This window comes from Lepisosteus oculatus, chromosome 9 (genome assembly GCF_040954835.1).
Source record: "Lepisosteus oculatus isolate fLepOcu1 chromosome 9, fLepOcu1.hap2, whole genome shotgun sequence".
NCBI classification, from domain to species: domain Eukaryota; kingdom Metazoa; phylum Chordata; class Actinopteri; order Semionotiformes; family Lepisosteidae; genus Lepisosteus; species Lepisosteus oculatus.
In genome coordinates, this window is record NC_090704.1 from 42593482 (window position 1) to 42618081 (window position 24600).

At 40.8% G+C, this 24600-nt stretch overlaps 1 protein-coding gene across 4 annotated transcripts in view; it reads left to right on the top strand.

Annotated features, from left to right (window-relative positions):
- Positions 1 to 24600, top strand: part of baiap2b (BAR/IMD domain containing adaptor protein 2b) — a 70315-nt gene that overhangs the window by 41590 nt on the left and 4125 nt on the right. For 2 of the 4 annotated variants that reach the window (XM_015356162.2, XM_015356165.2), the window contains 8 exons: positions 7761 to 7913; positions 10109 to 10357; positions 12477 to 12678; positions 13013 to 13214; positions 13613 to 13681; positions 14239 to 14398; positions 16158 to 16195; positions 20747 to 21049. In XM_015356162.2, coding sequence (XP_015211648.1) covers positions 7761 to 7913; positions 10109 to 10357; positions 12477 to 12678; positions 13013 to 13214; positions 13613 to 13681; positions 14239 to 14398; positions 16158 to 16195; positions 20747 to 20807 — 1134 coding nt within the window. In that variant the 3' untranslated portion in view covers positions 20808 to 21049. Of the gene's footprint in view, positions 1 to 7760; positions 7914 to 10108; positions 10358 to 12476; positions 12679 to 13012; positions 13215 to 13612; positions 13682 to 14238; positions 14399 to 16157; positions 16196 to 17965; positions 21050 to 24184; positions 24233 to 24600 lie in introns of those variants that run through there. The other 2 variants (XM_069194568.1, XM_069194567.1) reach the window with 2 other exon arrangements.

The following is a 24600-nucleotide window of genomic DNA, read 5'->3' on the forward strand; positions in this document are numbered from 1 at the left end:
ATAAAGCCTTGCAGTGCATGTTTATTTTTGTCATAATGTGGGCTTTCCTTTTTTTCATATGTTCACTAATTATTCATTCCAAAATCGGATATTGCAGTAAAGCTACAGTATTCACTGTGTTCACATGCCAGGCAAGTGTCTAAGCTGCCCAAAATCTTGGACAGGAAGTGCTATCCCTTCAGCAGACCTTCAGATTCATGTGTGCTAGTTGCACAGGTTCTCATACAGGAAGCAGGGATGTGCTAAGACTTCAGTTCAATACATTAAAAAATGCACATACTTGTGTAAATAGAGACCCTATTCGTAGCAGCATCTAAGTTCCCTGAAGTGTAAAAGGCTCCTCCAAAGATAATCACTATGGCAGATGGACGTTCATTGAGGTGATCATAAATCATTACAAAATCAAAACCTCTATGATTCAGTCTAGCCTTGAATTATGAGCCTACTGGGCAACTGCACGCCTTCCTGGTTTCTTGTGCGTCTCCTTTTTTTCCTGCCTTAACTGCGTAGACTATCCTCAAAAGCATTCAGCTGCAATTCATACTAATTAAGATCTGTGCGTACTTGCTTCGTTTCACCTGGTACTTGCATATACAGGGCCAAAGTGAGAATGTGCAATTTGTGGCTGTGAGCTCTTGGGTCTCTCCGCACGTCAGACACGGAGACACAGCCAGGTGCCAGGGGAGCCTGAAAACCTACAGCTTTGCAATTTCTTCACTTCTCCCAGGATTGGAGTGACAATTAGCTGAGTGGTTTCAGTGCGGTTTTGTAGCAATTGAGTAAGTGTTGGCTTGAGATGTAGCTGTGTGTGAAGTCCTGATATCCAGTGTCGAGTTTGAATAACCCAAAGGAACATTTCAGAATTAAGAACTGTCAACTGCATTGGTTTTTTTTTTGCATTCTTATCTGTTTAAAATGTTCTGCTGTCTTTTGGTAGGTCATATCCTTTTGTTCCTATACACAGGGACCCACCTGGCCTTACCAGGAATTTATCATGTACAGTAGATGAAACTCCACCCCAAAACTGTTATTAGACTGATAAATGGTATTAATCATTTTAAACACTTGCCAGGATTTGATCTGCAGTAAGTTCAAAGATGAAGTGCAGAGGTCTCAAGAGCCCAGTCTATTTATCAGACATCCTTCACAGGCACTAGCTGTATCCGGGAACTGATAATTTCCAATAAATTAGCCATGATTTTCATTTGCATTCAAATCCCCAAGCTCCTTAGCCAAAGCCTGTGTCTGATTACTGTTTGATGCTATGATTAATGCAGAGAATCCCTGGGAGACAATCTGGGTTCCTTAGCCACACTGGGGCTGCTAACACCAGCTCTTACTCTATGTTCTCCTGTCTTGCTTAGCTTGTGTACTTCTTCAATTGAAGAGCTCATCCTTCAAAACAAACAGGCCAAGGAGTTTCTCTTAAAAATGGACTTACACCCTTAAGTAAAGGCTTGCCTTTTTTGGTGTACAATATTATACAATTTCTACCTAGAACTGGAAGAAAATGTCTTATACTATGAAGTTATCATGTTGAGTGATTTTTGTAATAAGCATATGAAAAGGACTTTAAAGGCCCATTACTCATTGTTTGGCTTTTTTGCAGTAGTAAAAGCAGTGTAGGTTTGACAGTACAGTACAGTTCTGACCAGGTAATTACATCTTTTGAATAGAGTGCTGGAAGCTAGTGATACGTAAGTGTATCCATAAGAAGTTATCAGCTTGGTCCTTATGTTATCTCCAGCTAAAACAAAGTAAAAGGCATTCATTCAAACCCGTGAGGTCCATGTGGGTTTTGTAACACTGCACTGTACAACCACATCAGTGCTTGCATGTGTATTAAAACCGATCTTCCAAGAATACATCTCTGGATGGTCTATGACACTCCTTTAAACCCCTCACTTAATAAATTGAGAAACTGATATACATTATACATGCATGTTCTGATTTCCGAAGTTGGGTTAAAAAAAACATTTTAGTTCATGAGTACTAATGTGGTAATAACCCAGTATTTCAATTGCAAGATCACCAGCAAGTCTCCTTTCCCCTTAATTCCTTTTGGCTTTTTTTCTTTCTTTTGAGTTTTCATAATTTTAATTAAGAGCTCTGTAGTTTTCATCGTAGTTTTTTTTACAGAGCTCATTTGCCGAGACCTGAGGACTCACAGAGAGGTGCTCCTGCTCTGCTTTTTTGTGGCCCATGTATTTCTTCTTCACGGCAGCATCAGCATCCCCACTATATCGAGCTCGGGGCTTGCCCGCGTCTGAGAGTGCAGGAAATGGGGTGGTTAAGAGCTCCTTTCCGTCACTTGCTCGTCTGCAGCAGATGAGCTAGAAAGCCACTTGACCACAGCTCTCCACAGGCACTGTCCCACGCACCCCAGTGACGCGCATGTGAGAGCCTGGCGTAGGATAAGTCACAGCCCAGAGATGTGCCTGGAATGCAGTATACCTGGAACATCTCTCAAGCCTTTCATCCTTTGATCTGGCTGTTCCCGTCAGCAGAGTATGGATGTATTTATGCATTCATTTCTTTGTTTGACAATGTCTGCAACCATGAGTACTATAATATTAGTTTCATATTATTTGCTTTCTCCTAATTTGAAACAAACTGCTTACAAAGATCATTTTATTTTGTTTTCTGGGTGTTATCATACATCTTCAGAGTGCTTGGCTTAAGACAAGTAGTCATGAATGGAATAAAAACTCTACAGAATTCACTGCACACAGTGGCGTGAGTTATAATAAACGGTATTAATTATTGTTAACCCCTTGAGAAGCTAGGTTTGGGGGAAAAATGCTCTCGGGTCGGAGAGTTTTGATTTTTCTGTGCAGTTCAGAAAATGCCTTCAATTATTCATTCTTTGAAGCAATGGATGGATGTCTTATCTCTCCTGTTAGTGAGGCACAAGAAGGGACACTTTGCCTGAACTGTGCAGTTTTTGGAATTTCTTCTGGGCTAAGGATGGTCAATAGATTTGGAGGGTCATTAGCTGAGTGCCAGACCTATGACACATATTCTAAGTGTCCTACGTCTTGAATCGTGACTCTTTAACTAAAACGCCTTCACACGTGAGATGTCTAGCCAGATGGTTTATTTTTGCTCCTCAGCGTGGAATTTTATTAATTCCATTTTAATTGCAATTTTTAAATTATTGTTGAATAATGCTCCATATGGAAAAGAAATGTAGCTTTAATTAGATCAGGCAGAGTATGATTCAATTAAAATCTCCAGTAAATGATGACAGTTTTGTTCTTCACATGTGACGAATGTGATCTTGGAGTAAATTAAAGCTTATTAAAAAATAGGTCTGATTTCACTCCACACAGGATCTCGAATACCAGTGCCATAACTCATAATGTAAAAATACATTTATAGGAATTTACTGCTGACAAATCATATGTGAATTTGTCAACTTAACCTTGGCAACAGAAAACATTAGATGTATCTTAACCAAAATAATAGAATTGATATATTTTTTTCAAAATTCATATTCAAGTGGAAACTCCTTTACATCTATTTTTACATGCAGTCATTGTTTGCCAGTAGCAAGTGTTTTACTGTGCTGTAATTTATGATCCAAGTTGGTAGGGGATTTCTTTGGACTCCCTTCCCACTGAGAGCTCGACTGAACTGGCTTTGATGGAGAAATGGTGAAATGTTTTTCGAAGCAGTTGTTCTGTCGCCATGGAGAGCGAAAAAAAAGAAACATTCTGCTCTCAAATTTGGAGAGCAGAATCTAATTTTAATTATTTGTACAGCTAGTTTGTTGCATATTTATAGCTGCTCTCCTTGCGGATTGTGTAGAATTTCATTAATATTTGAGTAGTCTTACCAGTTCTAGTTGGTGTTCAGGATGATCATTTTGATTAGAGGAAATGGGCTGATATTCAAAATGTTAACAGACATAAGTGAGTGAAATAAATCTGCAGACCCCATAAAGACTTAAAATGTAAGGGAAACAAATGGTGAATGAGAGGAAAAAACAAAAGATACAAGTATGTCATATCCATTTTAATGCATAAAATTGAAGAGTACAACCAGAAAACTTGTTTCTCTCTGTCATTAAAATGCATTTATTCATTTATTTTCAGTCTATCCCATGACTCAACCTCTCTGCTTTCTTGAACCTGTGATTTGATCTGGTGCATTGCAGTTAGATTTATCGGCGATATTAAAAAGAAATTTCAAGGATCGTTTCCGTGAGCTTCCCCATTGCTTTTCTCTTTCAGTGTTGGCAGTGCTGTGGTACCAGGTTTTTAGAGCATACAGTTCGCCTTGTATAAAGGAAGGGGACTTGATGAAATGAGTACATTAGCATTTTTAAGGATGATAAATTGGAATTTTTTTATAAAACTGGTAACTTTGATGCAATATGTATTGCAGGTTTTCCACTAGTGCTCTAAGACAAAATGTATTATACAGTATGTGGGCTTGGTGTGGCAAACTAAAAGTCTCTCTGTTAAGTTTGTTTGGTACCTTGGATTGGGTATACCAGCAATTAACATTTGGCCGCCTTATAATCCAAGCATTTTAACTGCATTTTAAGACTACGTGTGCTGTTAACGCACAGTAGTGCAATGGAATAAGAAATATGACCCTGGCAGACATGAGAATTTTCTAATCTAAAGCAGCTCCCTCTGTAATGTGTTCAGTCTGAGTGGTGCTGGGCTCAAATCTCCCACTGACCTGTCAATCTACTGTGATTGATGAGTTTCTCCTAAGCCCTGTGCATTCTGCTTGCTGCTACTGTGAAAAACTGAAAACAGATCTTGCACTGCTCACTCACCTGCATTATAGAGGCTGCAGGCCCTACAAAGCCCCTTGTGAATATACCTGATCACTTGATCTTCCTCTTTATTACTACCAGATTCAGGCCCTTATCTATATATAGTGGCTCATGGCAAATTCATTTCTTCCCAATCTTTATACCTCTGATCTATATATCAGTCCACCTGGAAAATATCCCATTCTGCTTATGTGACTGTAACAAAGTGAATTGCTTTTTGAACAGCATAAAGAAAGGGAGGGGATAGTGATTTTGGATATTTCCCAGAATATAGTACAATGTCTCACATGACATTTGTTGAGGTACAGTATTATTGTGATATTACTTAGGATTTGTACGCCATGATTTGCTTTGTGTGTTACTAGAAAAGCTTTGTGAGTGCTGTGCAGTAATTACACTGGAATGGAGACTGCTAGTGAATCATGTCCTTATCAGCTGTAGCAATCTTTTTCTCTCTCTCCTTTAACAATAATTATTTGGCTTGGAAATAAACTAGAAAACCTGCACTGGGGAAGACCAAAATATAACTTACATTTTCTTCTGTTCACTGTAAAGTCTCCTCTGCTAAATTCTAACCACACAAGCAGAGCTTGGATGTTCTCAGAAAAGACGGCAAACTCGGTCATTAATTGTATTGCACACAATATGTATAACTGACTCCCTCTGGTGGTGTAGCCGTGCATAGGTTTTTCAGTCTTCAAATTAAGCTCTTGACAGGAAAATTGAGGATAGGTGCGTGAAGGACTTCCTGCCATGGTTGAATTTCATTGCTTTACAGTGCTGTTAATCAAATTATTTTGAAAAAGTCATGAATCAAAAGTACTAGTACTGCACTGATGTGTAAAACTGCCTGTCACCATACCATCTTCAATCCAGCTGATATTGCTCCTTTTAATTTTGTCCTTCGTCTTCTTTAATAAAATTCTTTGTTTTTGCAAATAAGAATACTGAGAGCAAAAAGAAGTGTGAAATGGGAAGAACAAATCTTAATAGACAATCATTAAAACGGTGTGCTGACAATCTGTTCAACCCTTCTCATTTCCCACCTCTGAAAAATCTTTAATACCTGCAGACATTCATACTCCTCTTTGTCCAAAAGAAGAGATTGATTTAGAGACTTCAGTGAGTTCCAATTGTGTTGATCTGTAACGCAATAAAGAATGACTAAGGAACAGGAGCTTCTTGATATGAAATGTGCTATCATGTCCCTCTTAAATGAATTAAACTTGAAGGGCCTGGGTGCTGCAAAAGTCTTTGTTCAGAGTGGCATTGAGAGTAATTTATTTAATGACCACTTGCCTATAGACTGGTCAGGGTGTGATTCCTTTGTCACCTGAACCTTTTCCTTCTTAACCCTCCTGCCATTTAGTAGTGATGTAACAAATTCTAGTTGCTATTCTAACAGAGGGTGCCGCCCTTTTTAAGGCGATTAGTTTTGTTCAGAACTTTCTGAAAACCCTTGTGATTTTTTAAGAAAATCTGGTCTTTAATTGACTGTCATTTAAGAGTGAATTGAATAAATGTGTGGAAATGACTTCTTTGGGCCCAACTCTTAAGTGAAAATTACACCACTAGTCTTGGGTTGGGTTCCTGGAGATCCTGCCCTGGTGTCTTCTCAGGTTGGAACACAAAGTTGAAGTCAAACAATTAAGTCAAACAAATTGTTTTTAGATATACAAGATATTTCTTAAGGTTTTTCACAGCTGATTACTGAAACTAACTTAAATGTTATACATATAACTATCTTAACTAGACTATGAGGTGTACCAATTATATGGCTAATTAAATATTTAAACCAACTATGTGGACCAAAAACCAGGTGGCACAATGCTCTCTAAGAAGCGAGTTTTAGACCACTATGGAACAGTGACCTCTTGATTCAATGAAAGTTTGAAATAAAAACTTTTTAAGATAAAAAGTTTTTAGATGTTTTCATCTCAAGCATGGTGTTTGCCTCAAATCCAAAACAACCCATGAACAAATTTAAATGTAGATATTTAGTGTAATGTTTGTGTTACTTGGAGGTTTACCTAACCTAACATGAACCTCATCACTGTGGTGCCTCTGAAACTCTTACACAGCATTTAAGTCACTCCTGAAGTGCGAATCTCACAGGAGAGTTTTGATAGTGCCAGTGATTAAAGTAAATATGGCTAATGCACTATTAGACTCTTGCTTGCATTCTAAGGAGAAGAAAATCGCTGCAAACACCTGGTTATACCTCTATTAGGAGTCCTAATAGCGCTGACATTTCCATCCGTCAGTACCAAACTCTCTAGACGGGACTCCTGTGAATTTTAGCAGCATAGCAAAAATAGGAATAGACAATGTTTTCATTAGACTTGCCTTCAGCAAATTTCAAATCAGTTCTCTTGGAAATGGTACACTGTTGTTGCCTGCAGTATAAAGGGGCTGAACAAGCAGCACTTATTTCTCTGTAAAATGTAACATGCTTGACAGGAGAAACAATGATGAAATAACACCAATATTTATTATAAGCCAAGGGAAGTGGAATTCTGCTCAAACCTGCTGTGCCCATGATTGTAAAAGCGCTGTAATTGCATCTTTGTAAATGATTGTCAAGTAATCTATACGCAATTGATCTTGATTTTTTTTTTAAATATGTGACATTTTAGATTTAAAAAATGTGATCAATACTTACAGTAGGATGTTTACCTTTGTGCAAATTCTGCACAAAGGTCTTTAAAAGTACAGTATTTAACGTAGACTTCAAAATAAAAACATCTTTAATTCTGTACCAAGTTTTATCACACACACTGTGATGTTTATAAAGTTATAATCAATAAATGCTTCGTGCTAAGTTCCATTTATCAGCTCCACATATAAATAATATTATTTTAAGCAGCAAAAGCTTTACAGTTCATGACCAGGAATCGGCAGTTCTTTGATGGATGCCTCTTGGTCTGGTTTCTTTGCCTGTATACAGAATTGATTTTGTCTTTTTCAGTATGTGGAGACCATCAGCAATAAGCAGAGTGACCTTGACCACTACGTTGCAGAGGGGTACAAAACGGCACTGTCAGAGGAGAGGAGGAGATACTGCTTCCTAGTGGAGCGCCAGTGTGCCGTGGCCAAGAACAACATTGCCTACCATGGCAAGGTAAGAGCTCCAGGATTCTGGCTTAATGGTCTTCATCTTTCCAGAGATGTTCACTGGAGCTATAACCCCACTGCAGATGCAGTTCATTTTCGTCGTGAATTCGCTTCAGCAGAATTGATTAGATGCTAGATTATGCCTATGAAAGACAGACCGGGTTTGAAAGCAACCACATCTGGTGGGGACTTACACAGCCAGTATTACCCAGATAAAATGTAGAAAAGCCAGCTCAAGTCATTCTTTGGAAACAGGATCTCCTGTTTCCCTGCCTTGTAATTTGTGGAGGGAGGCAACAGTGGCGGCCTTGGTAAAGTGGCCTGAGCACCAGCTGGAGCCCCAGCTGCTAATGAGTCCACAGTGCGTGGGAAGGGCCTTTACACAGAACGGCAAAATGTTCTTGCCTTGAAGCCCAAGAGAGCCTGTAAAAGAGCTGCTGGTGGGGGGGGGGGCTCATGAGTCACGGCGAGGAGTGGGAGGGGGTGGTGGTGGTGGTGGGGGGGTTCTGCTTCACAGAGAGAATCCCCCTCGCTCCCCTTCGTTCGCTCACCCATGGTGCAGTGATGAGCCCCAGTTAACGAACAATGAGACGCCGAGCTCCTTCAGTGGGCACAAAGAGAAGGTGTGCGCGGGGAGGTAGGTGGGGGGGGGGGGATTGAAAATCAGCGTGTCACTGAGTACTCCTACCCACCAGACCTGCAGAGGCTGCCTACGGCGCACTTGCTCACGTTCTCCCATGCACGTGTGCGTGTGTGTGAGGATCTGTGGAGTGTGCACTCGCCCAGCTTGCTGACTAAATAGGACATGTGCTTGCTCCAGTTTTCTCACTGCCCCTGTTCTGCTCCCCTGGGGGTTGAAATCGCAAAACCTGGTAGACATTGACTGAAAAAAAAAGACCTTACATGTACTGGATTTTGCCCGAGGTGTTACAGATTATAGGTGCAACTCCTCTGAGCTTTTCTGACACTGGTTTGGGGCTCTTTTTCTTTTTAATCCGATGCGCTGTCGAGGTCCGGGGGATGGGTGGTTTTGGAAGGTTTTTGGCAGGTCTTGTTGGCCAGAGGTCACCAGCCTGGTTGTGACCCAGGTTTCCTGCAGGTACACGGCGTGCATTGGCACTGAGGCCCTCTCCGGTAGGGGGGGGGTAATTGCCTTGGCTCGCTGCTCAGACTCTGCCTCCGTGTCGTCTCCTGCTGATCACCCACCAAGAGAAGACGACCCTGGCCAAGCTGATCTCGCTGCCACCACTCTCTGTATCGTAGCTGGGTGCAGGGAGGCATCTGGCCGCACAGTGGAGTCAAGCGACTCCTACTGCTCTCAAAGTTAATCAGACCCAAACCTGGGAAGGAGGAATGCATTTGGAATAAAACATCAGAAAGTGAACAGGGGCTAATATAAGTCTGCAATCAAAGGAGAAAGCTGAAAAGGCAATAACACCTACAGGCAATTCTTTTGCTTGCTCTCTCAATCTCTCAAAAGGGCTGTGCAGTTATGTAGGAACTCGGCAGTGTAATGAGCTATTTATTGCTGTTCTTGACAGAGGTGAAGCTGTCAGCTGCTGAGGGTGATGGCTGAGAGGGTTTTGATTTTGGGAAGTGCAGCATATTATCTCTTCAAACAGAAAGGATCAGTAGACTGATCCTTCAGCAGAGTCTCCCACCCACTGACACATCTCTACTGCACAGGATTTGTAAAATTGCCTGTTAGCCCACTTGGTGTTGCACGTTTCATCAGTGATGCCCTATTGTAGCTCTAAATTCTAATGGTCTCTGAAAGGTAACTTAAACACCTCCACAGGGATGTCTCTTTTTAATCTGGTTCAGAATAAGTGACACACCCATTTTCCACACTGTTACTTTTTACAGAACTGCTATTTAAAACAAATCATTCTTATTTGCATGTAAAAATTTTTAAATAAAATTGAACTAGCTGTTATTCCAAAAGTGGGCCTACTTTTTTTTTTTTTTTTTTTTACAATCTTTGATTTTTTGCAGGTAATACTATCCTAAGATAAAAATGGCACAGTGACATTGGCGATTCTGGAGAGATGTTTTATCTTTATTTTCAACAAAACTTAACCTACCAGGTTCCTTAAGGATCGTGGAGCAAGAGATGAAGAGACAGTAACAGCAACAGATCTGCTGCCGTACAAAGGAATGAGTGTCACCGGCTCAGTGCCCCTTGTCTCGTTTTCTCCACAGGGCAAAGACTTGCTCACCCAGAAGATTCCAAGCTGGCACCAGGCCTGCTCGGACCCCAACAAGCTGCCTGAGCGTGCCATGATCCTGGCACAGCAGATGACATCGGCCAGTGGCGGGACCCTGATCTCCAGCCCCCTACACTCCTCCAAAACGAGCCTGGTGATCTCGGATCCTATCCCCGGAGCCAAGCCCCTCCCTGTCCCTGCAGAGCTGGCCCCCTTCGTGGGGAGTGGAATGGGTCACCAGGGGGTGAGTCCCTTTCTATATTTGTTCCCATTTAATTCCTGACCCGCCACAGTGAGATGTCATTTTGAAACGGAAAAATCAGAAATTCCATCCGGTTTAGATCAAGTTCCAGCCCTCGTTTTTAGCATTCAGCTCACCTTGCCTAGAGGCTCTCTGTGTCTTTTATAGTCTAGTAATTTTCCACAGCTCTCTTGCATGTCTCAGCAGACACAAACGGTGGCACTGTTCATCCTTTCCTGCTTTAAACTATTGAGAAAATCACTTTTACCCCACATATACCTTAGACTGACTTAAGGTACTGAATCTCAAGAAAATGGAACAGCTGACAGTTGCTGGACATAATGCTAAAAAACTTTCTTGCTGCCCTGGTGAAGCATCCTTTGGATTGTATGACTTGACTATAATTCTTCAAATCCCCTCCAAACACACACATACCCCCTCTATCCTCCTTCCTCTGCAAAGTTCCGTTAGAGACACTGTAGGATGTCACTAATTTGAGAGCCAATTGGAGGACATTGCTGTAATCCGGACAATATGCAGGATATTCCAGCTGGGCCTTTTCCAGACTTAGTGCTTCTGTCCTGCTGTTCAGGGCATAGCTGAAAGCTGCCTGTGGAGGTACTTAATAAAGAATCTTAGATAGCCGATTTGATATCTGATCCAAGCTTGTATAAGTACTGAAATTGGACTACCACTCATAACGCTTTCTGAAAAAGTTGTTTTATTGACCTGAGAAAACAACTGCCTATCCAATGCAACAGAACAAATGAGCAATTTCATTTGTACATTCTTGTTCCCTTTTTAATAGATCAAACTGTTACCCCTTTTCTAATTCCTTAATTCTTGCCCAGCTAAAAAGCATCTTCGTAATATAATTATAAAGAAAGTTGAAAGTTATAGACTAGTCCTAGGTCCTTGCTTTTGGACATTGTGACAGATACAGTAAAGCATATTCAATAGAAAAGAAAGAGAAAGAAATCCTTTGAAATTTTCTCCTCAGTTAAACTGGAAGTTCTGGCATTGACTGGTGTTTGACTATCTTTCACCCTCAGGAATATGTTGCAGTCCTCAGATCTTCCTCTGCGGCATCCTTTCTACATTTGCTTTGAAATCACGCCAACCCTGGCTAGCTTTGAGACCTGGCTTGTGAAATATTTAGAGGCGAGGTCAGCAGGACCCAAGCAAAACTGCCTACTTCTGCCGAAGCGTTGCAGAAATGTGTTCTGCTGATTTTGTGTTCTGCTGTATAAAGTCCTTTCCCTATTATGGCGTGGTTGTGGTGCTTAGATTTTTTTTTTTAACAGGATTTAGTAACTTTCTCCTCCATTTCCCCCATCCATGCATTACAGGTGTCAGCATTTTAAGTGTTCACTTTGGATCAAAGCTACACAAAACCTCCCTATCAGTAGTTCAATGCATCAGCACAGAAAGTCGACCCACACACAGCAGTGATAAAGGGGGAATTAAACAATATGCATTTCCTGTACTGCAGCGTTGGTATCAGGCCTAATTAAGTCTCAGAATTAAATCTGTAGGGAGGCATGTTTTTGGATTAGAGGAAGGAATTTGACGACTTGTAGACTTGCCCCTCCTTACTGGCCTATGAATACAAATGAATTTAAGATCTACATATTAATCACAAAGCTGGAGCAGAGGCATTACTGTGTCTTCTGTGATCTATTTTTTTTCCTCAATGAAAAATGTTCCCAGTCTGAGTCAATTGTTTTTTGTCTGCATAAATATGCTGTTAGGTCTTTTACCTCCTTATAATTTTATAATGCCTTGTGATGTCCTTGCCGGTAGACCTAGCTGTTTGTGAGCTGGCTATCTTTTGTTAAATTCATCCCAAGTTTAGCACTGCAAAATAGATGTTTGTGCGTAAGTTGACAAGTTGGCAAATTGCTAACATAAATGCACACTGAAGCCCTACGGCAAAAGTAATGGTTAATCCACTAATTCTGTATTCTTGTCTTCCCAAAGTAAAAAAAAAAAAAGTGGCAACTTGCACTTTGGAAATTGGAGTAATATGGTAATCTGCCAATCAATGTGCACACAATGTAAGTTGACACTAAGTGTAAATTGTAGCAGCTCAGCTCATACAAATGAACCTGTATGTTTGCAGAGGCTGATGGGGCCAGATGGGATGCCCATGATGAATGGCACAGCTGGTGTAGGCCATGGGGAGGACTACTCACACTGGGTTGAGGGCAAAGCAGCACAGGCCAAACCCCAATCTCCTGGGCAACAGAGGCAGCTAAGTGAGGTCTACTCCAACACCTTGCCAGTGCGCAAGGCAGCCCCCTCCAAGAGCAAGGCCCCGCTGGGTAAGCAAAGGCTCGCTTTGTGTGGGCGACTTGCCACTGATTTATCCAGCTGTTCTCTTTAAAGCAGCGAATTACTTGTCTAGTGACAGAAGACTTTTAATTCATGTGATAAGCAAGGAGGTTTTTCCTTGGAGATAGAATTATCCCGATTTTAAAATTGTGTCCTTTCTGTTTCCGGACCAAAAGCTAAGTCCAACCAGAGGCATGATGTGTACCAGAAAACCTGCACAGTGAAGCATTTGCTCTAGTTAAATACATTACTTTCTCTAGGTTGTGTGCTTTAGAAAACTTGGAATACAACGGTTAAAACTCATCCATCTGCTCCCCCCCCCAGCCGAAAACAGGACGCTCCCACGGTCCAGCTCCATGGCAGCTGGCCTGGAAAGGAACGGTCGAACCCGGGTCCAAGCCATCTTCTCCCACGCTGCAGGGGACAACAGCACCTTGCTCAGCTTCTCTGAGGGCGATGTGATCACCCTGCTGGTGCCCGAGGCCAGGGATGGCTGGCACTATGGCGAGAATGAGAAAACCAAACTGTGAGTGTCTACTCCTGCAGGTGTCCTGTACCCTGTGCCCAAACGCAGTGCCTTCCACAGGACGCGCATCTCGTCTAGCGGCACACTTCTACCCTTCTGGTTAGAATTTAGAACGGACCACCTCTGTTGCCAACAGTCCGTTTTTACAGATTGTGGATCATGCTTTTGATTCCAGAAAGCGTTACGGTTAATTCCTTTGGGGGGAAAGAATGATTTACATAAAATGGGTAGAATGGCTCAGACGTTCACATACTATAATAGTGATCGCGGTGCAATTTCAAGAACTTTCAAGGATTCTCAAGTTAAACGTGGTTGATCAGTCTTTACTGCTTCATCCTTCAGCCTTTCTCTATAATCATTCGGCCTTGTTTACTGAAATAATCATTTCTGTGTTCCAGACGTGGCTGGTTCCCTTTCTCTTACACCAGAGTCCTCCCAGACAGTGAAGCGGACAAGCTCCGTGTGAAGTGAGTCTATGTGCACTTCATGTCAGCTGCAGCATGTGTACCTTGTTGCTGATTGATGGGGAAACAGTCCTTAACAATGTTGAAACCCACTTTTCTAAAAGAATGACATTTTAGTTTGACAAGTACGAAGATGATTGGATGGAAGCTACTGTACGGACATCTCGATGGGACTTTTGACCTGTGACCTTCTGCTTGCCGTTACTCATTTTCACAATAAAAGATATGACGATTTGCATATGTGCATTATCTTTAAAACATGGTTGTTATCGGTAACAATTGGTCAGACTGTCAGAATCAGAGCTTCCTCTTCATAAAACGTGCCCTCTGAAAGCAGGCTGAGCAGCTTCATGCAGGATGATGTAATCTTTCTTATGTTTTAGAAAATGGTTATTGAAACATTGTGCGAGTATGAGCCCTCTGACAGTTTATTTTCTGGATTGTCTTGCATTTCTTTGTCCGTTTGAAATGCCGGGGGTTTTGTCTGTAAGCTCCCATGTTTCTCAAAGTGTCCTGAAGACATTGCAATGCAGTTACAAGTAACGTCTGGTCCTCTCCAGCTTGCATCATGGGAAGAGCAGCAGCACAGGGAATCTGCTGGAACGCGATGATCTCTCCCTGCCTCCTCCAGACTATGGCGTGACCTCTAGACTCTTGGCACAGAGCGCAGCACACGGTCGGCCTCGCCCTTACAGTGTGGCAGTGCCAGTCTTTCCTCAGGTAGGTACTAAAGATAACTTATCCACATAGCAACTTCCACATAGCACCCAACTCCCTAATGATGGCACAGTCTTCTTGTATGTTGGGGAAAATGGTATGTGTGTTTATTCTACCATGTAGAAACCCTTAAGCATTGATATAGAATTGCAATTTTTAGTGTTTCATATACTGTTTGACTGCTATTACCTGTTCCTGATGCTTCTTGAGCACATTGTAAATATTGTTGATATGGAAGGGATTTCATTCTTCGTCTGCAGTAATCAATAGTATAGAACAGAATCAACTGGAATTAATTGATTTACAGAAGACATGAAATAAAGATGAAGGTACAAGACAAGGTTAATATCTCAGCAGAAAGGCTGCTTGATGTCATTCCCACATTTCTGTGCTGCTGTGCAACATGCTGTCATGTATCAGTCAAGCTTGATTTGAGACATCTTTCAGGTGTGAAGGCTGGAGAATTGCTGTTTGGTGCTGGATAATCCAGATCTACAGTAGGAGCTAACATCTCCTAGGCAGCTAGATTTTATTCTGAGGACGTTTGTAAGCCAGTCGTTTTTCGCAGTCGTATTGGAATAAGGTTTGAGAAGGAAATGTGCACCTCCCATTGGTGATTCGCTTTCCCATTATTTCACCCAATGCTGGTAACAAAGTGAATCTGGCAGCTTTATTACAACACGTCAGGCCTTGTTACAGATCAAGAGGATATGGAGGGATAAATTGAGTCTCCAGGTAATCTGTAGTTGAAAGAATCACTGATGGAACAAATTTTCTCCCTGGACTCTTCATAGTCTTCTAGGCTGACTGCAGTCTGAGTCCAGGACTAAAAACCTTGATTTAAAATGACAGCATTCTCCACTGTTTGGGGCTCAAAATCTTTTACACAGACTTGAAAATTTGCATCTCAGGTCATGTTTCTAGTCAATATACTGTAGGAAAATAAGAAATGAAGCAGATGGTTTAATAGTTTAGATGGAAATCTCACAAGCATACAGTATACATATTCCTGAGATTAAATGTTGGTGGATGATATCTGATCCAGGTAATCCTATTGCTGTTATTTTTTTGTTAAAATGAAAAAATGACATAAGACTTTATGGTTGAAATCTCATCTTTAAGTAAAATGCTTATCTAAGGTTTATCTTGAGTGTTTTCTTATTCTTTTCTCTGTTAAATTCAGACTGAACATATTTTAATAGTGTATCTTTTTATAAGTCCCTTAAATATGCACTTTTATTATTTGGAGATCTAAGACGCTTGAGGGGAGTTCCTCTATTAGGGCTGAATCGGAAAGGACTGTGCACACCTCCACTTCTCGTTTTACTTTGTCTTTGTCATCTCCTTCCCTCAAATTGACAGCGAGTCTTCTAGTGAGGCATCTGGTCTCAGCTGGAAGGGGCACAGACACTTTCACTCTCCTCAGAACTGACAGCTGCTCAGAGACCTCTGTCTCTGACTCCACACTGACTGGATCTCTTCCAGACAGCAGTGTGGAGTCACTGGCTGGTGGTACACTGCAGTCGGTAGGTGCTCTGCTAGGCTGACCTTCAGTGTATTTTTTTTTCCCCTTACAGATCAAATATACTTTAAAAATGACAGGAGCTACAATACCTAGGAATGAGGAATGTATTTTCTATTTTCTAACCACTGATATTCTCTGGGTTTTGAGTGCAGTCTAGCGGACTTTATTAGCATGAAAATGTCTGAAAATGAAAATATCTTAGTACAAATTTCCCAATTTTAATTTTCTCTCTTGCAGCAAGGGCTGGAAGATTATGAACCACGATTTCCCACCAGGTAAGTTTTCCGTTTTTCCTTCCAGTTTTTTTTTTAGATCTAGATTTATCAACAGCACAAAATAATTCCACCAAAACACTGGAAAAAAATTAAGGGGCTTTAAGAGGGGTCAAATGTTCAGATGTTATGCAGTTGTAGGCCGTAGGTGGTAGCCAGACTTTGGTAGCTGAGCTTATTACTGGGTTCTTTCAAAAATGGATTGGGTCTCTTACCAAAGCCACGCCTCTAAAAGCAGACTGTATAAATGTAAAAAGGGCACTTTGGATTTTTCTTTGTGAGATAACATGATAGAGCTGCAGGCTTTAACTGTGGAAAAGTTTCAAAGATTGTTTAATCACTCCAGGCTTATGTTCTGAGGTGTTACTATAATTATCGATTACCTCCTAGAAACCTGCTCCGAGGCAGATCCTCCTGCTTATTAAAGCATCTACTGAATTTTTTCTAACGATACCCATGATTGCAAACTGGATTTTATATTTTTAGTCCTTTCCGAAGCCTGAGTTGTTCTAGACTTTGGCGTCACTAGAGCACTTTTTTTTTTGCCTTACTAAATGTGAGCACTTTAAAAAGACTAACTTTTGTTTCCTTTTTAATTGAAACTCATATTAATTTTCCAAAACTTGAAGACTGTATAGCACATTGAACATGCGTCTTCTAGACTTTTACCCATATAGCAAAATGTGTAGCAATCTGCAGACAAAGCCAGGACAGGTAGCTGTATTAACATCCTCAGTGAACACTCTTAGGTCTACAATTCCCTTAGGCCCAGAGAATGCCAGCGTGGCAAACAAAAATCTATACAGTACATGTGCCAACTTCCTGCTGGTGCCAAGTCAAGCATTTGGCCAGTCTGAGCTTTTAGCTTTATCACCACTAATCATTTGAAAACATTTAATCAGAACAGTGCAAGAATTGCAAGGATTATGGACCTCAAAGAATGGAATAGAAATGAGATAATGAAGCAGTATCAGAGCAGAGTGTAGGGTGATTCTGTAGCGCCCCCTTCCTGTCTGAATGAGAGTCTGTGAGGTGGGAATGTTGGCTTGCAGAGATTCACTTGTGAAATGGTGGAGGGGGTGGGGGGATGTTGGGGGTGGCTTATGGTAAAGGAGCTTCTTCTGAAAGCAGTGGATTCCTCTTGCATAACTACTACAAGAGCTTGACTGGTACCAAAGCTCCATTTTTTTGCAGTACATCTTCTGCCAAGGACAAGCTAAAGCAAATCAAACACAAACTTCATAACAGCTGGTTATCTGGCTGGTCCACATCTTTCCTGCAATAGCACATGCATTTGACCTTGTTTGCTAAGGTTTGTTTTTTTGCAGCAGACATCCTTTTACTAGGATTTTTTTAAATGACTTATACATGAGCCTGGACCCCTTAGTAATTAAAGGAGGGGTGTAAAGTGAGAGAGCCGTTACTCTCTAATGAAAATTAATTTGGGTTTCTACAAATAAAAGCCCTCCCACCTACTGTATCAGTATAGTCCAGACATGAGCCTATAAGAGTTGAACAGTGGTAAAGGATTAATTGTGTAATATCCCATTGATGGACTGCTGCTTAGGACCATATTGAGTTCTGATCATGTACATTTTTGATGATTTTTTCTTTGATCAATAATCAATCAAACATGGCAAACTGTTCACTCGAGCGGGTTTCTCTGTACTGGGGTATGGGCTCCCCAGTTCTGCCGCCTGCTTGTGAGGAGCCTTTTGGTTGCTTTGCTGAGCGAGTCAGACCTGGCAGCTTCTTCCTCTCTTTGTTCCACAGTTCCGATGGCAAATTGATTTCGACAGTGTGAGGACAGACAGACTCAGACAGACTCAGCCAGCCCTGAATAGGACAGGCCCGAGCCCCTCCCCCCCTCCTTCCTCCTCTGCTTTGGAAGAGGACAATCCCTTCCTTCCTCCTTCCACCGGCCTGCGTTTCCTTTAGCTGCGTTACTGTTAGCTGGCGGGGAGGGAGAGGGCGCTGTTCGCAGAGCCCAAACGCTGCCCGACGCTTTGCCTTTGCAGCTTGGATTTCCTTTTTTAGTGAAATCCTTTAAATGGACTACTCTGAAGAAACTGTATTTGCTTGTCTTTCATGCATGTACATGGATTTATATATGACTTTCCTGTAAAAGAAAAAAAAAAACGAAGATCTCATGGGTCATATGCCGTAATGTAAAAAAAGTTTTCATGAATAAATAAACGCTTATATACACAGGTGTGGAGTAATGTAATCAGTACCAGATGGGAGAAATATGCATAGTGCATATTGTTGCATCAGGTTTAATCAGTCCTAACTGTTTGTTGAGTACTCTAGCTTATGTAACTATTTTTTTTCTATTTTTGAAATAGAAGCTTTGCAGTTAAATACTTAATTCCCTTATGGAAACAATCCCATACAGAAGTCTGAATGGTTATTGCTTCTATTTTGAAAAATTGCTCTTTCTTCAGAACAAACGCCCAATAAAACGTCTCCAATTGTAAAAAAAAAAAAGACTTGATTAGTCAGACATAATCAGAACTGGGGGTTAAGCAAACTGTTTTGCAGATGAAGGGGATTTCAATACTGACAAAGCCTAACTCCTTCAGAGAAAATACCCAACTTGAAATAAACCGAAACAAATAAGAGCACTTATAAAAGATGCTAGAGTACTCAACTTTTTTTTTTAAATCTGTCATACATTTGCTGTTACTGCTATTGGCTTCCTATTCTGTTGATCACTGATGCCCTTGTCAGTGGACACTCTCAGTGGTGCCAAAAGCCTAGGAATGCACCCATTCTTCAATCAGTAGAATGTTCTGTTGCCTGTGCAAATGAGTGCCGCGTGACATTTGCACACAAGGCTGATAAGAAAACAATCCATTTAACCCTGAAGGTATGTGATGTCAGAAGCACTGCGTAATGTTAGGCATGCTGTGCATGCATGAAAGAAAAGTGAACTGGTACCTCTACATACCTCGGTTCTCTCTCTGTCAGGCCAGTATTAACCAGTGCCTCTTGTAAATAGTGGTGTACAGTATATTATAGTATTATGTCCTGTACTTGCCTTTACTGGAGGGCCATGAGGTTACTTGTATTTCTTAAGAGTGGTCCACTATATTATTTCATTAAAAAGCTCAAATTCTGGAAGTTGCTTGCTCTCTTGTGGGACCTCTTTTGAACTTGTGTTTTTCGCCCAGCACATGATAATCTCAGTTAATTTATGACTGACCTGGGCAGCGTAAGTTTTCAATAAGCTCTGATCACAGCAGTGCAAGGCAATTAGAGCCCTAGGCTTTTGCCATGACCATATGGCAGAATTGTTTTTCCGGTGTCACATGCCTCTTAATCATTTGATCATTTATTTTTTCAAGCTGGGGGTGACACTGAGTACTAAATTCAAGTAGCTGTACACTATCTTGAAAGGGAGTGGGTTGTTTTTTATGAAAGCCAAATCTGTCAGCCTCACTATGTCTATAAACACGTGAAAGAAAAAAGACTGTTTGCAAAGCAATATTGCTTAACTTTGTATGCTGTCTAGCAGTTGGTGAATAATGAGTTTGCAGGAGAAGGGGAGATAGACCTACAGTCAAAGCACAGCACACGTCAGAAGGCTTAAGCCTCAGTTGTGTTGTTTTCAGCCTTTCAATACCCCTGTCCCCTTCCCACTGCCCAATAGATAGGGATTACAGTATTTCGTATGAGTGAACTGCAATAATCTTCCTTCATAAGCACTTCCTCATTGTCTAGTAGAAATGTTCACCTGCAATCCCTTTCAGCGGTCTTCCAAACCTTTTTGTATCCGAATTTTCAGGTTTCTCAGCCTCATATATTAAAAGATGCACTTGTGCACTACATCTCTTTGTAGAACTTTTAAACCATGCTTTTCTGTCTTGATATATTCGGTTATTTTGAACCCCTACTTACAGACTTCCCTGCTGTTAACATCACCTTAATAAAAATGATATGCTCAGGGTCTCCAGTTCTGTATGGTCTAGTACACAGCAGAAAGTCCATATATGAGGAATTTTGATCCCTAGCCAAATTGAACACTTTATTCCAAATCCGGAATTTCTAAACCTTCTTGCCGTCTGCTTTCCAGTATTAGGAACATACTTTAAGTGACTACAATCCAGACGGTTTTGCAAAGCATGCTCCAGCAAACATTCCAATGAGTTGCTAAACTGTAGTAACTCATTACTAATACTAATTAAAGATTAAGCTTAAATCCACATTATTGAGGCTCTGCTTTAGTACGGAAGTTCTTTATCTGTGTCTGAGTCATTGGAACATTAAGCTGATCAGCTTTGGTAAGAGCATTCAGTGGTAACTGAAAGCGTTCTTACCCCTTTGACAAAACCACATCCAAAATGAAGGTTGAGCATAAAGACCTGTGGCTATACAGTCCTGTCAGAGAAACAGCTGAACGGGGTTGCAGGTAATCATTTCTGTAGTGTTCCCAATGAATCTGAACAGCATTCCAATTCCTTTTTTCCTTCTGTGCTCGTTTATCTTTTTGGCTGAACTGAAGTCTTCCCTAAACAATGTCCATCTTCTCAATCTCTGTTTTGATAAATTTAGAGACAAAAGCACTAGAATGGGAACGGCCGGGAGCTGCCAATGTTTCTTCTTTCTTCACTAAAATAAGCTGAAGGTATGACGTCAGTGTTCGCAATGTCACTCCGGGCCCCGGTTGCAAAAATATCTAATTCTTTTTGTTGTGTATATACATATATTTTTTTGAACGCACCCCTTTGTTGTAAAAAACTTTTTGAAAAAAAAATGCATGCTTTTGGGGACACCAAAACTGTAATAAAATTAATATTGAATGTATGGTGACTTTCTACTTTCAAAAAAGGAAAATAAACCTTTCTTCAGACGAGACTCTTGAGAATTGGGGGTTTTTTATTGTTGATTTTTTTTGTGGTATTTTTATTTTATAATGGCTGTTTCAACCTTTTTTTTCCTAATACGAATGCAATTGTCCACATGGAGGCAGCAGAAACCATTTTTTTTTTTGTTGTTCAGTATTTTTGTCTCTAAATTAATCGCCAGTCGTCATCACGGTAATGCGAGGGAGAAGACTGAGCCCCCATTATCTGTGCTTTGCAATGCTGTCATGTGGTTCTGTTAATAGTAGACCATCGCAGCATAGTTAAAAACCTAAAGAATCTGTACTAGCATAAAAAGGCTGCTTCATGTTAAACTGTGGGTAACTGCTTTTGAGCCTTAGTTCATGATGCATTGGCTTCTATTTAATTTTGGTGCTGCACTATTGCTCCACATAAGCCAGAAACTGATATTTTTCTCCAATTCTTTTTGTGCCAGATCTTTTTTGAAATTCAGTGTACATGGTGCTTATAAAGTTAGTTGCCTTTCTGGCTAAAGTGAACAGGTTGATCTCAATGTCCCAGACATCATTGGCTTGAATCTGGGCCATGTCTGTCGCTGACTATGACAGACTCCTCAATTGTCCAATTGGCCTAGTGCTCCAGTGCAGTAGGGTGCAGTAGAATGAATCAGTCATGTCCTTCATGGCTCACAGCAAACACAATTTGGACTTGCTGGGCTTCCCCAGTTGGCACAGACCTCTCCTCTCAGGCAGCGTGAAGCTTGTAGTGTGTCAAATGCCGAGTGCTTCTTTAGGAGGGCGTGCCAGAGGAGTATATCCGCATATCTCATTCCCTCTTGAGAGTGTGCAGGAGTAAGAAGCTGAATCTCAACACAACTGGTCATTTATGATTTGGTGGGTTAAATAAACACGAAAATTAACTAGTTATTTTGCCTAGTCAAGCACTTGCATAGTAAAAACTACCCACTGCAAAGCAATGAACAATAGGACTGCTGGGAACAAATTTCCACAGAAAATGCCAGAATATGCCAATGCCCCTCCCACTGGTGTCCACAGTGCCTTGTACTGTATGCACTTTGTGGTGAAGTCGGTTCTTGCTGAACTGCATGGGTGTCGGTGCACGCACCATTCTCACAACAGTTGTTTAGGCCAACCAACTTTTATAAGCACTCTGTATATAAAAAAAAGATTATGTGAGCATTTTAAAATAAAAATATCTAGTAATGTTAAACCACACAATGGTCACCCACACGTTTCTTTCACCAGAAACAAGTTTGGTGTCGCCTTGAGTTTCCCCAAGAGCTCGGTGGTTTGTGGGAAGCCTTTTACCGCAGTGTGTAGCCTTGTTGCATGCGTGTGTTGAGAGTGTAGTGTGCAGACCACAGTGATCTCTCCCCTCAGTCCTAATGTCCAGTGATCCACTGGCACTTCCTGACCTGCATGAGTTCCTGCGGTGTGGTACAGTGCGCGTGTGTGGATGTACAGTATGTGTGCGCCTGCTTGTTTGCCACAATCCCTTTCCCTTGTATTACAAACAAGGAAACCAAAATATTACTCACCGGTTCTCTGCTAAGGATGACACTATCCCCTAACGACTGCTAGTGACTTTAGCCTGGATTGATGCATAGCTAGTAAGAAATAAATAAAATAGCCCCTACAGGGCAACTAAAACTAATATTTTTCGGGCTTCAGTATAAGGAATATGACATTTTTACAGCTGAAATTCCTTCTGTGCAAAAGTATTTTACAGTAATGTTTATAGACTGATTATAAACACCTCTAACTAAGCACACTTACAGTATCAATATCTACACTATAAAGGACTTATTCGGTTTTCATCATTGATGGATCCTGAGGATTACTTTGGACACCACTGACTTACTGGGATCCAAGAATATAACGATTTCAACTGTTTTGGATGACATTTTGAATTTTAATGCAAAAATGTACTAATCTATGGTGTGTATTAGACAGTTTTCTTTATGTTCTTCAGTTCTTTCAGTTAAAGTGACGATTATCTGGAGAATGTTGAACAGGTATGAGCAAACTAATGCTCAAACTTGGCATTGTGAATTGTCAATAGTACCTATTAGTCCCTTCTGGTAAAACAATTGTGTGGTAAGTTTATTTCAGCCTTTTACGTATCACCTGATGTATTCAGTCAGTTCAGCCAGACTGTTCTACTCGGAGGAGTCTTTGTAGACATTTAGTGGATACAAGGCTAGAGGGTGAATGACAGTAGTTGAGACAGTCCTGATCTTCACATTAATCATTACTTTTTTCCTACTTCATGAAACGTGTACAGTATGTTTCATGTCGACATATGGCATACAGCACGACTGTTTAGATCATGTGTTAGCAGAATTGATAAGGAAATAAAAATCATTTTATTTGATGGCTCCAAATATTTAGCAAATAATAGTTTTTAACAGCTTTGGACAAAAATATCTGAAAAATCAGACTTTACTGATCACTTCACTCAACTGCAGCATATGGTAATTTGAATTACGTCCTTGATTTCATCATTACAATGTTCATGACAACAGGTTAGGCCCTCAGTTTTGCAACTGATTCTTAAGATCTCAATATCTGAGCTGCAATATTCACAAGGAGGTGTGGGACAGTATTTTGCTGGCCCTTCTTTGTAAGGTGGTGATAAGAACTGTCTGCTGTTGATTCTCATTCTTTCGTGACTACTTATTGAGAGAGAGTTTATTGATGTGTCACATTTCAATGTTTTTTCGAATAAAATATTTTTTAAGACTGCTGAAGTTCTGCAGGTGACAAAAGATGGCTATTAGAAATCTACATGTGTGAACTTTCTAAATATTAAAATTAGTTTTTAATTATTGATTATATTTGGCAAGTTTATTTTAACAGTGGATTTCAGAAAGGCTGCCTCCATTGATATTTCTTAGAATGGATACAGTATATTTACAGTAAATATCCTTAATGACAAAAACTCTTCCTGTGGAGCAGGAAGCAATCTCTCTGTATTAACCAGACACAAAGGTAATCTTATCATACCATGTGATATTTGTATCAAGGTTACATCTGGGAAAAGGACTAAACCCTAGCTTTTGGTGTGTATTTTAAAATTTATTTTTGCAGTTGTCTTTGATTTTTCTCAACAAGATACAAACCAAAAGAATGTCTTTCCCTTTCAGTTCGGGTTCTGAATTTGCCAGGTTCTGAAACCACAGACTAGGACATCAGTAAGTGAAATGTCTCCATTGTCCCTCGGCCAATCAGTCACGTTTTCACTCTCTGGCTTGCTCTCATTGGCTGACTGGCTTTGGAAGAGCAAGGGTTGTCAGGTGCCCTAAGTGCTCTGGTCTAACCTGCTTCATGCTACTGACACTGGCTCTTCCATTTGCTTCATGGACCCTCTCTGGAGAGGTGTGAGCAGGGTCTCCCACTGGCCCTTTGTCTTCATAACCACTGCTTACTTCTGGAGCCATGGTGACCTACTGTACATGAAACTAAAATCCTCCAGATGCTACAGACGGCAGGATCCTGCACTGTTGAAAATTCACGTCAAACACTTCGCTTTCCCTTTCAGTTTGTTTAACCATATCTTGTC